The sequence below is a fragment of the Mustela lutreola genome, chromosome 2 (assembly GCF_030435805.1).
Source record: "Mustela lutreola isolate mMusLut2 chromosome 2, mMusLut2.pri, whole genome shotgun sequence".
Classification (NCBI taxonomy): domain Eukaryota; kingdom Metazoa; phylum Chordata; class Mammalia; order Carnivora; family Mustelidae; genus Mustela; species Mustela lutreola.
The window spans coordinates 56,821,061-56,842,116 of NC_081291.1; the positions used below are offsets into that span (position 1 = coordinate 56,821,061).

The 21,056-nt window shown below is 53.5% G+C and overlaps 1 protein-coding gene across 5 annotated transcripts in view; it reads right to left on the reverse strand.

The window, feature by feature from the left end:
- Window positions 1–16,964: 16,964 nt before the first annotated feature.
- FBLN2 (fibulin 2) overlaps window positions 16,965–21,056 on the reverse strand; it is an 84,687-nt gene continuing 80,595 nt past the window's right edge. For 4 of the 5 annotated variants that reach the window (XM_059161862.1, XM_059161864.1, XM_059161861.1 and 1 more), the window contains 2 exons: window positions 20,100–20,223; window positions 16,965–17,890 (listed from right to left, as the gene is read on the reverse strand). In XM_059161862.1, coding sequence (XP_059017845.1) covers window positions 17,533–17,890; window positions 20,100–20,223 — 482 coding nt within the window. In that variant the 3' untranslated portion in view covers window positions 16,965–17,532. Of the gene's footprint in view, window positions 17,891–20,095; window positions 20,224–21,056 lie in introns of those variants that run through there. The other variant, XM_059161865.1, reaches the window with a different exon arrangement.

Consider the following 21,056-nt stretch of genomic DNA (forward strand, 5'->3'; position numbering starts at 1 on the left):
CCACCAGGCCGGGGCAGCAGCCCGGCGGACCGGAAGAGAGCAACCACACCCCTGAGCCCGGAGGTCTCGGACCTTCCGGCTGCAGCTCTGTCCTGGGGAGGCGCAGGGAGGGGTTCAAACTCCCTACCACCCAGTTGTGCCCAACAGACGGGCCCTCCCTTCCTGCAGCGCCCGAGGGGACAACGGGAACCCAGGGGATGTCCTCAGTTGCAACCACGCTGACAGCGTCACTGTGCCCAGCGGCCCTCCCCAGCGGAACCCACATTATGCCCTAGTGGGCACGGGAGCAGGGAGGTGGGCTCCCCATTGATTTTCTTAAAGCAGAACTGTGTGCAGATGGAAATGCCGGCGCTAGGGGCATGGAGAAGGGCAGGGCCATAGGACATCTAGACACAGAGGGGCGCCGACCAGTCGGTGGCCCAGATACCCTAGGTTCCTGTGTGCCCCATCCTCCACTACTCCGCAGTGAACTCCGTCCTTTAACTCGGCCCTTTCAGCATCTGCCTCACTAGAAAGACAAAACATAGGCTCAAGGGTAAGAAGGATGGTCAGACTGTATGCCCCCAGTCTCGGTCACTCGCCCCTCAAATAGCACAGACCCCAAGCTGTGTTCTCTCCCAAAGCCTGGCAGCAAGTGGGGTAGCCCCTAGAAGGCAGTCCTCCAGGATCTAACAAAGGGAGGTTAATGCTCCCTCTGCTGGAGCCCAGCGCCTCTGTTTCCATGGCAACCTCTCTTCCAGGACAAAGGGAGGACTCAGAATTACCCACATCACATTAGCAGGCTGCTGAGGAGAGAGAGCCCAAGCCTCGGGGGGACACTGAGGCAGGACCATGCTCTGAGTCCCCTGCAGACCGCAGTATCTTCCCCATCCCAAGACTCATCACACCACCATGTCTGTCTACCAGCAAGCCCCAGAGAATAACTGTACAACTAAATATATAAAATAACACCAGTGAACGTGCTTTGAAGGAATTGTAAAAGGATAAGGAGATGGGGAATGATGGGGGGAGCAAGGGCTTATTGTAGATATGAGGTCAGGGAGGAAAAGACCCGATAAGAGGAGGAAAGGAGTCTTATGAATATCCGGGAAACCATGTTCTAGAGAGAGAGGACAGTAAGGACAAAGGCCCTGAGGTGGGAACATTCCAGGTAAGCCCCAAAACAGTGAGGAGCACCACAGTGGGTGTGGAAAGAGGGATGGAGAGGAGGTCAGAGAGGTGAGCAGAGGCCAGAACTCAGAGGTCTTACAGACCACAGAGAGGAATTGAAGTTTATAGTGGGTGTGGTGGGAAACCATGGGGGGTGGGAGGAATTGAGAGTGGGCCAAGTTTATTTACAATAAATGTTCAGGCAGCTTTGAGGAGAAAGGGCTGTGAGGACAGGAGGGGCGCAGATAAGGGAGGTGGCAATCTCAGTGTTCCAGGTGCGACATGCTGGCTGGATCCAGGCTGGTAGCAACAAAGCCAGGGGAAGTGGTTAGGCTCTGAAGTGTTCTGAGGGCTGATTATGAACGAATTGCCAATGGCTGGATGTGTGGAGTTAGTGAGAAGTAGAGACTAGAGAAGAGGCTGGGTTCTAGAATGTTCTAAGGGTCCAGGAAGCCAGACTCGCTGATAGTTCGGATGTGGGAGGGCGGGTGGTAAGAGAGAGGAATCTGACCACAGGCTTCTGAAGGAGCAACTACGTGACCTGTGGTGTCACCTCCCCACATCTCTGATCCAACTCAGGTTTGCCTGCCCCTCCCCGACCTCCACCCTTCTCACTATGATTTCTGGACCTCAGTTTGAGACCGGCAAAACCCCTAACACCGCCTCTTCTCTTAGTTTTTGCCCATCTGAGCTGTCACTCACTCGTGAGGAGGCTTCATCTGCAACTCCCAGTGCCTGGAGGGACAGGTGGGAAAGTGTGCAGGGAGACAGTCCAGCTAAGACCATGGGGATAGGGGTGGGGAGTTCTCCCAAAGTAAACGGAGTGTCAGGATGTCTGATAGGACAAGAAGGGAAGGGCCCACCAGGCAGTCACAACAAGTGATGCCCCCTGCAGGTGCACCCAAGATACACTCTGCCTGAGGAGGCCAGTGGGGGCCTGCTCCATTACGCAATTCACATTTGAGGAAACAGGCCCATGCTAGGGGAAGTCCTAGCCAGTGTGCCTCAGCTGGACCAAGGCTGGGCTGGCCTCAGGCCCCAACCGTAGGGTACTTCCCCTTTACCTGGCTGGTGGGTGGGTGTGGCCGGTGAGTTCTCATCCCACAGCAGTGACAGGGTGACTTGTGTTCACTTTGGGACAACAGGGGGGCTGTTGTCTCAGGACGCCTCTGCTCCTCCTGTGCCCTTCTTAAGCAGCGCCTGGTCCTCGAGCCCTCCCCGGTCCCCAGAAGGGGTGGCTCAGCACCGGCCCTGGTGACCAGCTCTCAGGGTGGGAACATCAAGGCATAAATCCTGACACGGCTGACAGTGCTCCGGGGCAGGCTCGGAGACCCACTGTCCTCTTCCTGTCCCCACCCTTCCTGGTGTGTTTCACAGGGTCAGAGTGGCTGGGGTGGGGAGGACGAGCTCATAAACCTTGGCCCGGGTCAGGCCAGCGCAGCCTTGAGCTTCCAACCCGATACATGGACAGAGGAACAGATGAGACCTAGCCCAGCACTGAACTTTGAGGACAGAGAGAGAGAGAGCCACTGAGGGCTGAGCCCCACTGAGGAGCCTTGGGGGCCTACGTGGAAGCAATGGCAAAGCACTCTCTCCCCCAGGTGCATACAGAGAGGAGCCTAAGGCAGACAAACTGGGAAGCAGTGCAGCTCACAAACAAGCCCCAGCCTAGGACTCCCCACCCTGAGTCACCCCAGCCGCTGTCACCACGTGCTCCTCCCTTCAGCCTGGACCATTGGACAAACTCGGATTACTACCTGAATAGCTGAAAAGGCCCCAGTCTCCTCCTCAACCAGCTCATGGAGGGTGGGGGGCAGGGGGCTGTGCACAAATAAGTTTTTTTATTCATTCAACAAACATCTATTAGTGCCTACTTTATGCTGCCCCTGGTGCTAAGTGCTGGAGACACAGAGATGATGTTTATCTGCATAAATCCTGAGATTTACGGGCTACCCCACAAGGATGTGTGAAGGCAATGGGGGCCAGAGCAAGGAGATGCCAACTCTGTGTGGGCAATCAGAATGGGGTGCTACTGGATGCATAGGAGTTCGCCCGGCATTCCCAGCACAGGAAACAGAATAGCAGAGGCATGGGGTTGTGAAGGCACTTGGAGGGCATTCAGAAGAACTAGCAGCTGGGGTACCTGGTGCACAGGGAACAGACAGGGAGTGATAGGCGATAAGGTCGGAGAGGAGAGGGTCCACAATGCAGGACTGGGGAACTTGGACCTGATGCTGTGGGGAATGGGGAGTCATGGTGGGAGTTACACTGGAGAGACCCAAGTTGAGGTTCTCCTCTGCTAGGTCAGCCTCAGGCATCTCATTGACACCTCCTGACATGGCAGGTGAAAATAGTGAGGCTCAGAAAGATGCAGGCATCCTACCCCTCATTCATCTATGGCTGGACAGCCTATGTGGCTCTAGGCAAAATATTCGACTTCTCTGGGGCCTCAGTTTCTACATCTGTAAAATGAGAGTGGTCACTGAAAGGAGGATGAGTTTGGTGGGTCAAGAAGGCTACCGTTGCAGCCCACCCTATCTCTCTCAGAGGAGGCAGGGCAAGCCCGCCCCCCAGACCACTGAGAATACCTGTGCAGTATCTCCTCTGGGGACCAGAATGACCAGGCTGAACAAGGGGCTGTAAGTCAGGCTGTAGGTCTGGCAGGCACTGGAGATCAGAATCCCCCATTCACACACTCACACCTCTGCCACCAGCACAGCGATGCCACCGCCCCCATCAGATGCACCCCGCCAGGTCTCTGCACACTCACGTTCACCCGCTCACAGAAACACGAGCACAGACACAACCATGGGTGCCCTGGAGGCCCCATATGTAGGGTAGTCCTTGAGCTGGTGTGCTTACAAGAGTCCGTGGACACCTGCCATCCCAGCCTATTAGTGGTGTCTTTCTCCCTCAAGTGTACAGATCTAGATGATAAATTATATGGACAGATGCTTCATACAGGGCTCTCACCACCAACACCTTTCTTCTTCAAAGGGTTTCTCAACCAAGTGTGTGTGTACACCGGCCTATTCATGTACACGTGTGTGTGTGTGTATGCATGCGCGTTTGTAGGTGCATGTGTGCACATGTTCGTGTGCACCTATATGCATGTTTGTGTATGTGCATGCACACATGTGTGTGGGTGTGTGTGTGAGCCACAAACATCTTTGGCAGTCTGGGTGAGTTTTTAAATGCCCACGACTCCAAAATTCTAGTTATCCAAATACTAGAACGAAATCTGTACGATGGCACTACGTGGGCTTCTGTCTTAACACGATGAAGAACACGGTCTGGAGGCAGGTCTAACCACCACGGTCATTTCCAATTTCTACTGATGAGCAGAAATGACATTTGGAGATATTCGAAATGTAGTGTGAACACAGCTAAGGCTCCCGTGGTTTGTTGTCTGTGTGAATCATGAAAGGAAACACTGCAGTTCCATTAGAGGTTAGTAATAAGCAAAAAATGTCGTCTCGTGCCTTTCTGCTCTGGGATGCAGAGCCCCACCCAGCCCAGGCCGGCACAGACGCCCCCTGTCGGCGCCTGCGCGGCCGCTTGCAGTGCCCTAACACCACCGCCAGGTGTCACCATAAGCACCTTTAGCCGGCAGCAGACTCCGAGAGCCAAGACCTTGCTTCAACCCTGATGGGATCAAGGCTCCAGGGAGCGGAGCCCAGGGTCCACGGACCCGCCTCTTGCGACTTGCGACTTACCTCTGCTCTTGGGTATGCCCACTATAAACCTGAGAACTTCCGCTGCTCTCCCAATACGTTGCACTTCGAGGCAACCTGGAATGTCCGCCCTGTTCCTCTACCTGGGTAACTTGCTGGAGGGGGTTAAAACCCACCAGGGGGTCCACAGGACGCCTTCTCTGATGCCCTTGTAATAGCCCTTCTAAGGGCCCACAGCCACAAATGTGGCTTCCTCATCACTGCAGTGACTCTCTAAATGGTTGTACCTGTTTCTATGTCCAACTTCTGACCAGACTATGAGCTTCTGCAGCCGGGGTAGGACAAGGCCATGAGGGTTTTTTTGTTCAGTGTTGTAAGAAATTGCCAAGCTGTCTTCCAAAGTTGCTATACCATTCTGCATTCCCTCCAGCAATGAGTGCAAGTAAAACCATTACTCTGCATCCTCAGCTGCATTTGGTATTGTCAGTGTTCAGATTCTGGCCACCCTACTCTCTTCATACACTTGTCATCTGCTTATCTTCCTTGGTGAGGTGTCTGTTGAGGCCCTTTGCCCATTTTAAAACCAGATTATTCATTTTCTTATTGAGTTTTAAGAGTTCTTTGTATTTTCTGGGTAACAGTCCTTTATCAGTGATGTCTTCGGCAAATGTTTTTCTCCGAGCCTGTCACTTGACTCATTCTCCCCAACCCTGAGCTTTTCCAGTCAGGCACACCTGGGTGTGAATATCTAGGTGACGTTAGGTGAGTCACGTGCTCTAAGCCTCACTTTCCACTTTTGTAAAACAGGAACAGAAGCCCGCCCTTCTAGTTGGAGAGAGGCAGAGTGTAATCTTAGCAATGAGCAGCCTGCAAGCACAGAGGCTGAAACCCAGTGGGTGCTTCCAGGCAGATGCCGGTGGAAGCAAGTCATGTCGGTTCCCTGGCTGGTGGGCTTGGCGCACAGTTCCACCACCATTAAGACACCTAGCCACAAATGGTGGTCACGTGGCAGCACAGGTCAGGCCAGGTCAGTAAGTCCATTTGCCACATAGATTCTTATGGATGGGAATTCGTGGTCCCATAGGTCGGGCAACGGAGCAGACCCCAGGGAGACCACAGCCTTAGAGGGACGCACCTGCTGTCGAAGGGAGGGTTGATCACTCAGCCAAAGTCAGGGCACCACCAAGGCCACGTCACCTTGAGGACCACCCTTCACTCAGCATCCAATGCTTTTCCCATCCGATGTCCCCCAGATCTCCAGCCTCTGTTCCTGGTATCCCCTTCCCTCCAGCCACAAGGGGCTCCAGTGTGCCCCCTGAGGTACCGTGGTCCTTGTTGCCATCAAAAACACCTTTCCCTGGGCGCCTTGGTGGCTCAGTCATTAAGCATCTGCCTTCAGCTCAGGTCATGATCCCAGGGTCCTGGGATTGAGCCTTGTGTTGGGCTCCCTGCTCAGTGGGAAGCCTGCTTCTCCCTCTCCTGCTCCTCCTACTTGTGTTCCCTCTCTCACTGAGTCTCTGTCAAATAACTAATCTTAAAACACACACACACATACACACACACACACACCCCTTTCCCTCAAATACAAATCAAACCACAATGACATACCACCTCACACCTGCCAGGATGGCTAAAATTAACAACAGGTGTTGTCACTAATGATGTGAATAAGGAGAAAGGGGAACCCTGTTACACGGTTGGTGGGAATACAAATTGGTGCAGTCACTGTGGAAAACAGTACGGAAATTCCTCAAAAAGTTAAAAGTGCAATCAACCCTATGACCCAGCAATTGTACTACTATGTATTTACCCAAATGATACAAAAATAAGGATTCAAAGGGGCATGTAGCCCTCAATGTTTATAGCAACATTATCGACAATAGCCGAGCTATGGAAAGAGTCCAGGTGTCCATCCACTGATGAACGGATAAGAAGAGGTGGGCTGTGTGTGTGTGTGTGTATTTAAAATACTTCCCCAGGGCACCCGGGTGGCTCAGTGGGTTAAAGCCTCTGCCTTCAGCTCAGGTCATGATCTCAGGGTCCTGGGATCGAGGCCCGAATCAGGCTCTCTGCTCAGCAGGGAGCCTGCTCCCTCCCTCTCTCTCTGCCTGACTCTCTGCCTACCTGTGATCTCTGTCTGTCAAATAAATAAATAAAATATTTTTTAAAAAATAAAGTAAAATACTTCCCCACCACTAAAAAGAATGAAATCTTGCCATTTGTAATGACATCGTTGGAGCTAGAGTGTATTATGCTAAGTGAAATAAGTCAGAAAGACGAATGACTTCACTCATATGTGGAATTTAAGAAACGGAACAGATGAACATAGGGGAAGGAAAAAGAGAGAGAGAGGCAAAGCGTAAGAGACTCTTAATGATGGAGAACCACCTGAAGACAGCTGGAGGGGAGATGGGGGGTGAGCTAGGCGGGTGATGGGGATTGAGGAGAGCACTTGTGATGATCACTGCGTGTTACGTGTTCTAAGGGATGAATCGCTAAATTCTACTCCTGAGACTAATATTGCACTATGTGTTAACTAACTAGAATTTAAATAAGAACTTGAAATTAAAACAACAACAACACCTTTCCCTCATACCCACCTGTCTAAATCCATCCCTCTCCTTTGGTGTTGGGCCGAGCTTGGGCTGAGGCTTCAGCCACAAGGGGGCACCATTGCCCCACAGAGCTGCCAGAACTCAGCCCCAAAATGAGGACGGAGTGGCCTCCATCCCACAGGCTGCAGAGCAAGGGAAGGGGAGAACATGTGCCTAAGAAAACCATGGAATCTGGACAAGACAGAACTTTAAGGGCTCCATCCCATGTCCTGGCCTTCCTGGCCCACCTTGCATCCTTCCTGTGACGGGGCACTTACTTCCTATGGCCGAGCTGCCTGGCCCATGGCAGAATGGCTCTTCCTGTGAGAAAAGTCTTTTTCAGATGCCATGAGGTCTTAAGGGACCACTGAGGCTACCAAATCAAAATACCTTAAGAGAACCACTTTTCCATAGGAAACTGTAAGTTGATGTGAAGTGTTGGCTCAAAACTTTTCTGAATATTGTGCCAGCCAAGCGATGGAGCACCGGGGGCTCGGCTCACTGGCTGGGGTCCTGGTTTGTGGTGTAGCTCAGTGACTCAGAAAAACCAAGCCTTGGGGACCCAGTGGGGTGTTTAGACCCCCCCCAAACTGCACAGGGGGCAATGGTACTACTCGTCCCCGCAGTGTGGCTTGTGTGGGAAAGTGAGGTCATCGTGGGGACAGAAGTTACAGGAGGCTGAAATGCTGCCTTTCTGGAGGACAGCATTAAAAAAATGTTGTCAAAATAGGGGTACAGGTGCCCCACAACCTGTAGTTTGCTCCTGGTTTCATGTCCAGAGGAGTCCTGAAACAGGCCTCAAAGGCACAAGGATGTGGACATTTCCTTGTGCCAGGGTCCGAGGGGGTTGGTACCTGGGGACAACCTGGGAATCATTAGGGGGTAAATCGTGGGGAGTGCCCCTGGAGGACTCCACAGCAACAGACCAGACCCACATAGCAACAATGGTAATAGTTTAAAACAGTGTCTAGTGCAAAGCAGTGAAGAAACTGAATGATAACTGTAACACGGGACCGCTGAGGAATTAAAAATAGGAGCACAGGGGTGCCTGGGTGGCTCAGTAGTTAAGTGTCTGCCTTCAGCTCACGTCATGATCCCGGGGTGCGGTGATCAAGCCCCATGTTGGGTTCCCTGCTCAGCGGCAAGCCTGCTTCTTCCTCTCCCCTATGCTTGTGTTCCCTCTCTCGCTGTCTCTGTCAAGCAAATAAATAAAATCTTTTTAAAAATAGCACAAAGGGGGGTGCCTGGGTGGCTCAGTGGGTTAAGCCGCTGCCTTCGGCTCAGGTCATGATCTCAGGGTCCTGGGATCAAGTCCCACATCGGGCTCTCTGCTCAGCAGGGAGCCTGCTTCCTCCTCTCTCTCTCTCTGCCTGCCTCTCTGCCTACTTGTGATCTCTCTCTGTCAAATAAATAAATAAAATCTTTAAAAAAAAAATAGCACAAAGGAAGGCAGTAGGGGAACGGGGGGGAAAGAGTAACGTTACAATTAGAGAAACGTGATGGACACGACCTCAGCCAGCTGGTCAAGTTCAACGCCGAGGGTTGATCTGTGTGTGACAGTGATCTGTCACACTGACAGCTTGCAGCCTTGATATGGTGTGACGTCTCTGGGGTCTTCCTGTCCACAGACCATGATCCCAGTCCAATCATGAGAAAAACACCAGACGAGCTCCAGGGGCAGGGGACTTACGGTGAACCTGAACAACACTCCTCAACCTGTCAACGTCATCACAGACAAGGGATGTCTGACAAGCTATCAAGGTCAAAAGGAGCCATGACTAATGGTAACAGGGTATCCTGGATGTATCCTGGATAGTGTCCCTGGATGAAGTAGGACACAGGTTAAAAACCAAGACAATCTGAATAGGTGGTAGACTAGTGAATACTAGCGTATCCATATTGGCTCAGTCATTGTGATGAATGCATAGAGTCGTGTAAGGTGCTAACAAGAGAGAAAACTGGGGGTGGGGGGTGCAGAACTCTCTGCATTACCTTGCGCTTTTTCTACAAATCTAAAGCTATTCTAAAATAGAAGGCTTAATTAAAAATTAAATACATGGTGCCTGGGTGGCTCAGTCGGTTAAGCGTCTGCCTTTAGCTCGGATCAAGCCCCACATAGGGCTCCCTGCTCAGTGGGGAGCCTGCTTCTCCCTCTCCCTCCCTGCTGCTCTGCCTAGTTATGCTCTCTCGCTCTCTCTCTGTGTCAAATAAATAAAATCTTTAAAAAAAAAAAACCAAAACACTACATACACACCCAGTCACAGTACTCGTTTTCTAAAGCTCCTCCTAACACAGAGATACACAACAAGGTGTCTAGTTGGAGGCTGGGGGCGGGGAGGAGGGCAGGACAGATGCTGACCCAGACCCCAGGAGGAGTTGTGGGGGTGACTGGCAGCCCTCTACCCCAGGTTCTAAAAACAAATACAACAGAGCCGGCAGCCCCAGGGGCTCCCTGCACAGCCCCCTGGGCACAGACACACGGGCCATCCCTCACGAGTCCCAGGAGGGAGGCCTGAGTGCTGTGATGGTGCATATTGGCACAGACACCCCCCTGTCCCTTGCCAGTGCAGGGGGCCCTGTCCCTAGTTGACTCAGCCTAGAGAGGGCAGGCAAACCCACGAAGCTGAGCCCCAGAGGCACCAGGAAGCCTCAGCAGGGAGACCAGTGGGCAGGCTGGGTCCTGCTGTAAGACGTGGAACTAAGTGTGCACACACGTGTGCACGGGTATGTGCGTGTGTGCATGTGTGTGTGTGTTTGCACAGTGGTTGGGCTCCCCCTCACCCATGGCCATAAACTTCTGCCCATACCCAGGGTCTGGAGAGCAGAAGGCATGCAGAAAGTGCAGAACGCATACACATTAGCATGAATGTCACCAGTGTGGGTTAAGAATGTGCCAGCAGGCTTGTCCAGCCTGATGAGTAAGTCATTGGCTCGTTCCCAATAAGGGGATAAGGGGATACGGAAGAGAGGGGCCTGGACAGGAGATAGACTGGAGTGACAAGACCAGGTCCAAGGGCCTTACTTAACCCAGCAAGTCGCTCACACCCTCCAAGGGATCCATTCCTGTAGGGACCTGCCTTCACCCCCTAGAATCCATTCTCCAGACTGCAGCCAGAGGGACACTGGTGAAAGGCAGCCTGCCAGGCTTCAGCAGCTCCTCACAAGGATCAGATCAGAGTCCTATCCCAGGCCTCCCTGTCCACCTTCTGGTCACGCCCTGCACTCCTCACCGAGTCTCTGGGCATGTCGGCCTTCATCCCCATCCCGGGAGCTTTGCATGTGCCCTTCCCTTCCCGGAACACCCTTCCCCACTCTTTACGGCCTCCTGTTGGGTTGTCCTGTTGCATTTGACAGAAAACACAACCAAACTAGCTTACAAAGAAAAGAAAGTAATGACAGAATTCCAACACCACTGTGACCACAGGCCTGGCAGGGCTTGGGGCCCAAACGCAGCCGTTGGGGCTGTTGGTCACCTTTAACAGTACTGGCTTCAGCCTCAGTTTTGCCTACAGTGACATGCGGGCAGCGGCTCCAGACCTGATGGCCCTTCAGGTTCAAGGTCAGCCCGATATTCCCAGCAAAGTTCTCAGAGCACTTCATGGCCTCAGACTGCACCAGGGACCCCCCCTGGAGCCAAGCCCAGGAGCAGGAACACGAGCACTAATGGGCAGAGGCCCCACACAGATGGACTCCGAGGTTTGGGCAGGGAGCCCTAAACAAATCTGAGGTGCTGTGCGCAAAGCAGGGGGTTTGGTGCCGCACTGGCAAAGGCAGATGTCCCACAAAGCCCACCCCTTTGGCCTCCCAGCTTCCATATGCCTCTTCCTCCCACCGTGAACTTCTAAACACGCTCACACATCGATCAAAAGCACACAAAGCCAAGCATTGCCCTGCCTAAGACTTGGCTCCCTGGTGGCCGTGAAATACGGGTGTAGCTCCTCACAGGTAAGTCACCCCACATGGCCAATGTCCACAGTAAAACAGGGCAGAGAACAGCCACAATAAATCCCATCGCATCAGTACCCTTGGCTTTCTGATGTGATCAAGTTCAAGTTCAGCTTGTCTCCTTTGTTGTGGGATCACAAGGGCAGCAGAAAGAGGTGGCCAATGCTATCTAACCTCCTTATTTTTCCTCCCAAGACCTTGGATGGTCCAGCAGGTGGACTGACCAGTGCCTTCGTTGCCTCCAGGTAACAAGAAGTACTAGCTTCCGGACGAGAGCAGGGTGCCCCTTCTCTCTACCACTCCGCCACATTTAGTTTTCCCTTTCTAACACCTCACTCCCGTTCCCTGTTTCCACATTGGTTGTGGAGTGGAAAGGGAGAGAAACCAACCTAAACCAGCTTACACAGAAAGGAGTCCAACATTGCAAGGACAGGAAGACAAAACCACTCAGTGGCCACTGGAGGGATGACAAGCGAGGCCCCTTCTGCGGCCATTCCTTGGATTCTTCCTTTGGGACACAGCTTTGTATGGGGTCTCGGATTTAATATCCCACATCCTCACAGGTGGCTCCCCATTGTTCTAGCACGCTTCCCTCCAGTTGTGCCTTTAGAGAGCTGTTTCCCTGTTCTGTGAGGCTGGCTGCCTCTGGGTCACTTGGTATGGGTTCCCGTGGCCACGGCCCCAGGTCTCGGCTCTCCCTGCGCAATGGGACCTCAGTCAGAGCCCACGGTGCGCCGGAGGGCCAGACACTCTGAGCCTCCTGACAGCAGCTCTTGCCAAGTAGGCATCTATTCCAGAACCGAAGGAGGCCCATGGAGTCACCTTGCTACCAAGTGGTCTGCTGGTCTCCCCAAGGAAGAAAGACATACTAGGGTTCAGTGTCCCTCCCCGTTGCATTCAGAGGCTCCAAGACCTCTATTTGTGCACTCATCTGGAGTGTCCAGACATGAAGACTGGCTAACATCACCTGGTTGAGCCGTTTTATCCCTTTGGTCAGTTATCCTGGCTTCCCTTCCCTGGTAGACACTCACTCATTGCCCTTAATGCGTCACACAGAGATCTTCACACTTGGACCCACTCCCTCCACCTCTCAGCCTACAGGTCTCTGCCCAGAACCCTTGTCTCTAGCCACCCATTCTTTTCTTTCTAGGCCTCTGGCCAGATGGCCCGTCAATGGCCACTCCCCCTACAGTCCCACCTCAAGCCACTTCTCCTTCCACACAAAGAGGATGACAGGGACACACTGTCCACAGCACCAGCCACTGGGAAGCTGTTCCCTCTCCGCTGTCTTTCAAGGTCATTGCTGGATGTGGCTGTCACACAGGTGCCGTTCCTGTCCAGCCTGCACCTGTCCAGAGCTGACCCTTCATTAACCAAGCTCCAGCATCACCCTCCTCTTTCAGCTGGTTCTTTTGCACCTGCCAAAAGATACAACAGCTCTGGGTGACACAGGAGTGTGTCCCACCTGCTCCCGAAGCCCCCTCATGCCTCTGGTCCTGCTCAGGCTCGTTCCTGGACCTGTTTCCATTTTACGATGGCCCATGATGGACTCGTCTGACTTCATGGCTTGATGTGTCTGACAGACATAGCTTGTAGTGGGTGTCTGCAGGTTCATGGCCATGTGGCCCCTGTGGTCAAGTGTGTGGTCTCCATGAAGGCTCAGGAGCACACCACATGCTGTTTCTCAAGCAGTGGATGGCATGGCCTTGCTCTAGAGTCCCCAGGGCCTGCACTGTGAATCCCCCCTCCCTGGCATTTGCCATAGGTGTGTGTGTCTCTGGCCCAAGGAGCAAGGCTGCCCTCATTGCTACCTACACCTGCTGCGGGTCCCTTTCCAGTTCCAGCCCCACTGCAGAAAGTGCCCCCGAGTCAGTGAAGTCATATTTATCCAGACTCTCATTCTGGCTCAGCTGGGCCAGCACCCTCAAAATCCATCTCAGGGGAGTTCCCCTGGCTCTCGTCATCACCTGCCAGATCATTTTTGCAATTCTTGGGTGCAGAATCTTTTCTCTTCTTTATCAAGCCCAGCACACTGTTTACCAGGCTGTGTTGGGCTTTAACCCTAGTTATTGGCCTGGCGACTCCCGAGGGGCATTTGGTGCCCTGCAGGGAACTGGCAAGCTTTCTCTGCCTCTCCAGATGTTTCCCTTCCATTTTCATGGTCTCAGGTGTCTTCCCCTGAGGCCCTTGTTCCCATGACTGACTCTGGCTGAGCAGCAAATGTCCCTGGGGCTCCGTGACTTCCACAATCAAGCAGGTCTTCCGACCGCCTCCCTCAAGGAGTGTCCGCCCTTACCCTGCAGGAGGTAGGTGTCACTGTCTTACCCCAGCCACTACCTGTTAATAAGCCCAGAGTTCTCACTGTCGCTCTGCAAACCAGCACAATGTAGCAGTAAGCATTGTAAGCTTTGGTTGCTTGTGTTTATCAAATGCGTGCATCACCGCCCCTGCTCTAGCATCCCTCCCACTGGGACAGCCCGCTGCAGATGAAATCCTTGTCCATTCTGCTGCCACCTCAGGCCCGTGCACGCCCCAACCCCCACCAGCTCCAATACAGACTCTGGACTCCAAAGGCATGGCAAGCCTCCCTGCTGGGTGATCCTCTGTGGGGATTATCACACATCGAGACTAGGAGGAGGTAACACCATCAGGGACTCTACGGTGAGAGCATAACCAGAAACCACATCTAGACCCTACATGTTTCTTCCCTTGGCCGATTTTGATTTGTATCCTTTGCTATAATAAAACTGTAAGAGTAAGTAAGACACCTGCTTCAGTTGAGTCATTCTAAGAATGACCGAACCTGAGGGTAGTCACGGGATCTCGGAGTTTGCAGCAGGCTGATCCAATAAGTGCTGGCGGTGTAGATGGGCACAGTGCCGAAGCTAACATCCCTTCCAGAGGTGGAAGAAATGGAGCACCGACTGAGAGGGAGCTGCTGCTGAGAGTGAAGGAGTGGCTTATGTAATGAGAACCGACCAGGTTGAGCGGAAGGTGCAAACCTGGACCAGCCACTCTGGGAGACATTTAGTCGTCCAAGGGACAGTAGACTGGCAAAAGGGCTGATGACAACATGGGACCCAGTCTTCTTCAAGTGACACCCACCTTCTGCCACATTGTGAGTGGCTTTCCACGCTGACACCAATGGCCATGGCCTTGAGTAAGTCACAACATTGAGTTCCAGCCTCCGTAGGAAGCAACGCTGCTGAAAAAGAGCCGGCCTGAGAAAGAACAGGATTTGGCTAACCACTAGCTCATTTCTACGCTCACTAGTTCTGCCCACGTTTATCAGAAAGTTCACTGCCGCAGATCAGGCGGTGGAAGCAAGTGATGTTAAACACAGATGCCCAACATGATCACTCCACTGTCGGAAGGCCTAGGCCAGGGCCCAGGGGGGCTAGAATTCAGCCTACCTAATGGCAGAGCTGGCCTTTGCCCTCAGCTTCCAGGAGGTGAGCTCTAGGCCCCTGAGAGGTCCTGACAGGACTGGCTTTGCCTGGGGACATGGGGCAGGGACAGTCTTTTAATGTGATTAAGGATGGGGCTTTAGGACATGCCCTATCAAGTCTGACCTCCCAGAGGGACCAGACACCATGGGTCGGCCATGCTGCGGTACGAGCAAAGCTGGAATAGAAGTGCTGGTACTGAAGGCTTCCTGGTTGGCCACACTCTGCATGGACCGTCATCCATCATGCCAGGAAGGGGACACATCCTGGGGACATGGGTTCCTCCTGGATTCTGCCCTGTGCATCATGCCCCTTGGATGATTTGTTTGTACATTTCCACCCTAACAAAACTGTCCTCCTCAGGTTGGCATCCCCGGGGGTGATTCAGGTGAGCTCATGGACCTGAGGGTGCTCGTGGGGGGCCCCCGAGTTTGTGTCTGGCATCCGGAGTGAGGGCAGTCTTGTAGGGACTAGTCCCTCAAACTGTGGCTTGTCAAATTGTTGCAGATGTGGAACTCCAGAATTACAGAAGCTTAGCGCCTCTGAAGTCAGAAAGAAGTGTTCCAAGAGCCACTAAGCTCGATGCTGTTTGTGTGTTGCTCATTCTAGTGGTACAGAGCCCCAGGAGGGAAAAATGGTGGGCACTGCCATCCCGTGAGGAGACAAATGAAATCCAGGGAGGTGGCGTCACTCACTTGAGGTCCCACAGGGAGGAACTCGGCTCGGAGGAAGAAGCTGAGCCTGTATAGGCTAGGTGCGGCTCAGTCCCCTGCTGGCGTCCCTAACCTGCTCATAGAATGGAGGAGACCCGGTCCCCACTGGTCCCTGCCTGGTGAGTGCCGATGCCAGGCGTCGTGGCTAGCTCTGGTTTTCCCAACAACCCGGGAAACAGAAGGAAGAGAGATAGTAAGGCAGCGAGAAGGAAATCCTGGCTCCTGCCACATGGCCTTGGGGACAGAGCCAGGGAGGGGCAGGGAGGGAAGAAAAGGCCACAAGATGGTGAGCCCTCCATGGCAGGCTTCTGGCAGGAAGCTCCAAGGCTGGCTCATTCCTGACGCTAAGAAGTTTTAAATAATCTCCACATCTTGAATTGGAAGATCTTACATCAAAAGGTAGTCCGGGTGCTTGTCTGGAAGAATGAGAGCATCCCGGCATTGGGGGTGTGGGTTTCCAGAAGGCGGCAGGTCTGGAGCTGTGTCCTGCCTCCTCTTCCTCCCAGGGCATGCACTATCGGTTCACCACCGTCCCCCACTCACTGCGCCTATCCATGTCCCACTGCCACCTGTCAGAGCTGGTGGCACACGGGGATGTACACACACTGTTGTATCCTGATACACGTCTCTCTCGACCCCCCACAGGTGTGCAGCGCAGTGAGAATGTCCATTCTAGTCTGGTTTTCAATGGCCACTGCCACCCACCACATATAGTTCAAGACCCCCAAGGTGGCACCCTGCCTGCATCGGAAATCCACTGGCTTAGCAAAAGAGCCAAGGGGAGTGGCAATGTGCATGTCTGAGGGGACTCAGACCGGGGCCCGGACGCCCATGCGAACTTGTCCCTTCCCTTCTCAGCCCTCCTCGTGTGCTGCAGACTCAAAGCCCTAGAAACCTACACGGGGGAAGGAAAGATGAATTCTCTCAGCCTTCCTCTGTCTGACCTGTTTTCAGGCCCCAGTAACCAGGACTAGTACTGGAGGCTCTGGGTGATACCCAGAGTGAGAAATCCACCACTGGGAAAGGAGGAGGAGGAAAAGGAGTGGAAAGAGGAGGAAAGGGTCCTGAAGCTAGCAGTTTACACTGGGATCCCTTCACCCCAAGAGGAGAGTTCCTGGTAGGAGCTAATTCCGTGAACTAAGGCACCAAGGACAAGAGCGCCTGGTGGCTCAATGGGTTAAAGCCGCTGCCTTTGGCTCAGGTCATGGTCTCAGGGTCCTGGGATGGAGCCCCGCATCCGGCTCTCTGCTCGGTGGGGAGCCTGCTTCCTCCTCTCTCTGCCTGCCTCTCTGCTTACCTGTGATCTCTGTCAAATAAATAAAATCTTAAAAAAAAAAAAAAAAGACATCAAGGACAGTCTTGATCTACAAAAGGACACATTGGTCCAGCCAGGGACCCTGCTGGGACACGTAGAAATCATTGTCAAACACAAACACTACAAAATAAGGGTTTTTTTTTTCTTTTTTCATTTTTTACTTTATAATCCTTTGGTACTATTTGAATATATTTTTTGCAATATGTGCATACTACTTTTATAATTAAACAAAACACTTAAAATGATTTAAAAAAGAAAAAAGTAAGGAACTAATCACAGTGGAATATGAAGTGGAGTATCAGCTCTGGGATCAGGTCACTGAGTTAAGTCCAAACACCCCAATGGGTTCGCTGTGTTTCCAGTCTTGAGCCCTCTGACTCCACCCACGGAGCACCTACCATGACCCTGAACTGCCCTCCAAGTTTAGGCACGCTTCCTGTGGCCAAGCTCCCTCCCGCAGGGCAGGACACAGGGGAAGCCCAGGAATCCAGGAGGAATCGGGTCAGCAAAATTAAGTTAATTTACAGAGTTATATAGTAAAAACCGCCACCATAACCTGGCCCCACATATGCAGCATTCAGCAACCGCAGAACAGCGTATGCTGGTGGGTGGCACAGAGGTTGGCGCCAGGGTCACTGAGGAAGGATCCCAGGGGTTCCGTGGCCCCGGCAGGGTGCTCAGGTGGGCGTTGGTGCCTCACAGCGCGAAGGTGGTGAAGAAGATGTGCATCTTGGCCAGGAAGGTGGTAACGGAGCCCTGTCGCCAGAGCTTCATCTCCACGTCCAGGGCGAAGTCCCGGGGCTCGCGTACCAACCGCTGCAGGTAGACCAGGCCCGTGTAGGCATTGAGCGGCCGTGTGCCAAAGTAGCCCTCCTCATTGCCCTTGGTGATGGTCAGGGAGATGGTGTCACCCGCAAAGACGGGCACCGGGCTGATGCGGAAGATGTGTGCTGGCACCAGGAGACCCGTCTGGAAGTTCAGCTGGTAGTAGGTGATGCGTGCTGGCGAGTTCTGACACTCCATGAAGTCGTGGCACGTGGTACGCTCACACTTCCTGCAGGAGGCACGGGGAGGGGGGCGGGTTGGTCAGCGGGCCCAGGGGCACTCCTATCCCTGACATCCACCCATCCAGGACATGGTGCCGGCCTCAGCGGCCTGGCTCCATTGCCAGCTCTACCCTTAGCAGCTTCTGCTAAGTCGCCTATCTTCCCTTGGTCTCAGTTTCCTTATCTGTAAGGTGGGATGATGGCCTGTGGTCTCGCTGGCGGGATGGGGTTCGTTAACGAGCATGCAGGGCCTCCCACGGGCCTGGGACGGTACGTGAGCAGCCCTGAGTCAGCCACACGTTCCTCCCTGTCTTCTTTCCTCCCTTCATGCTGACCTGCCTTCCTCCGTTTGGTTTTCGCTTGTGCACTTCCCCTCTGCACAGACTCCCTGGGCACAGTGTTTGGATTGTTTTTGTCATTTTCCAAATTCCTTTTCTTCCATAACTGACTCTCCTTGGGAGCCATCCCCTCTTCTGAGTTGGGATGGCCTGCCTTTTCCCAGGGGAAGCCTCTCCGAGGACCAGGGCCGTTGGCTCACCTGGAGCTCCAAGTCACCCACTCCCTAGGAAGCCTCAAGACTCAGTCATTCTCCATGACAATGACAACGAGGAGGGAACCTCCACCAAACCCCAGAGGAGGTCTAAGGGCTTGACTGCCAAGCATAGCACCAATCTGTCCCTTCTTGGCTCTTGGAGCCAAGGTCGCCCCTCCATCATTAAATCACTCTCCACATGCTCACTGCTTCCAAAAGGGGACACTGCTCAGCCGCCAGGGCTCGGCAGCTCCCAAGGATCCCCTGAGCAGAGCTCTCCACCTGGCGTACCACAGCACACAGCCACATGGGTGCCACAACCACAGCCACGCCACCAGCAACGAGTGGCAATGACTCCGCACTTGTGCCACACCACGACCCCTGCCAAGCCCATGGCACCCCTTCACTCCTCTCGTGCTCACACCCGGCCCAGGCTGGCTCTGCTCTCACCCCCATGTTCCAGGCAAGACGGCTAAGACCCAGAGAAGGGAGGTTACCTGTCCAGGGTCACTCAGACACACTCCCCTAAAGCTCCCGACACCCATGCACATGGACGTTAGGATGTTTGTGCCAGTGAAACACTGCAAAGGGCCGCGGGACAGCGGTGTGTGGACATGCATCCACACTAGGAAACACGGCTAGTGGCAGGCTGTGTGTGCAGACGTGGAGGACAGCCGTGAGGTAGAAGCAGCAAGCCGGGCCCAGCTGCACACACATGAGTGACTGCAGAGTCCCAGGCACTTCGTGTCGGCGTTAAGAAGAGGGAAGGCAGGCGCCCTCCACGGCCATGAGATCCAGCTGGGGGCAGGGGAAAGGCTTTTGCTTGACCCACTTCTGTGGTGGAAATACTTTTATAAGCAGGTGTCACATTTGCAATTATAAAAATGTGAGTCTGGAAAATACCTTACACGGCAAAATAAAGTGGGAGATAGCTGAATTATAGGAAACACCAAAGTACTTTATGAAAATGTAAAGAACTGTGAGAAGTGTGCTCACCGGTCTGCACAGTGCTGCTGGGTGTCCCACCTCCTGGTGGCCACATTTTGTGTGGTCAGGGTATCCTTAGGGTACCTCCACCTTTCACAGTGCTGGATTGTGTGGTCCATGCCACGGTGTATACCTTCTAGCATTAGGTCAGGTTACAAAGGACTGTCACCTTCTGAGGACTCATTCCAAGGAAGTCACATCACAAGTGGTCTCAAAGAGAGGGCCCTACAGCAAGGAGCCTGCCACCCAGAGTCACAGTGAATGAGTGACAGGGCCCTGAAAACCCACCAGAGCCTTCAGATGACACTCTCCAGGAGACCTGAAGCCAGAACCACCCAGCCGAGCTGCTCCCGGCAGGCTTCCTGAGCCTCCAAACCATGTGAGGTAATAACTGTAACTGTTCATAATGGAAAGATGCTGTGTGTTGGGATAACCTGTTACACAGTAACCACTAATTAGTACATTGTGTATGTGTGCACATACACATGTTGGGGGGTTAGAGGATTGAGATTTTCTGAGTTGTCTTCCCTTTGTTGTCTATACTCTGAGCTCTCTACGAGGTGCTTTTATACATACCCTGTGTGGTCAGTTAGACCACAGACCCAACCATCAGGACCTGTGAAGAGGAGGGGTGAAGGCGGGCAGCCTGAGAGGGGCACGGGGGGATCCCCGGCCCAAAGCCAGGCAGGGACACTCACGTTTCGGAGACACGGACGTAGTTTGGAGGGCACTCGAAGCGCAGGCAGCGGAAGCCACCCCGGATATTATGGCAGGTCTCGGCCTCAGTGCAGTTGTGAGTGCCGAGTGCACACTCGTCCAGGTCTGGGGGAAGAAGAGGAAGGTGAGGATGGGGACCCCTCCCCCACCCCCGGCTGGGGGGCATTCGTCCAAACCACCGCGACCCACCCTGGAGGCCTGGGTCCCAGGGCAGTTCATTCCTGTAAGCACGCAGCTCCCACACTGCCCTACTCCACACACACCCATTTTGTCCCCTCCACACACAGCAGCCGAGGGCCTCGCTTTCAAATAAAGCATCTGTGTCCCCTGAGGTCTTTTCATGTTCCCAGAATAAAAAGCAGGTCCCTTCTTATACATTATAGGGCCCTTCTGTGAGCTTCTCTCCTTCCACTTGGGGCTGCAGCCTGTTGGACATCTCCATGTTGCTCCAATGCCCTGATACCTCCCCCACCCCAGGGACTTTGCACATGCTGTTTCTGCTACTGAAACACTTTCCCCACATCTTCCCATCTTTTAGGTCGCAGCTCAGGGTCACCCCCAGCAGGGCACCCTCCCTGATGGCCCTACTCCCATTTGATTCTCCTTCTACTGCCCAGCCTGCTTGGAAACACACACTACTTTTTATGTCTGTTCTGTGTCCCACCTCCCCTTCCTCAGTGTGAGATTCAGGAGGACAGGGGTGTGTGTCTTTCTTGGTCCTGTGGTGTCCCCAGCACCTACCAGAGTGCCTGGAACAGAGCAGGCACTCCACACATATTGCTGGAGGGAAGGGTCAGACTCACCATTTGTAAATACAGACTCTGAGAGCCACGGCTACAAATGGTCCCCCAACTGCACAGACATGCTCATGCCTCCTGTGCACACTCACACGAACAGACATGTGTTGAGGCATGCCCACATGCTCGAGCAGACTCCCC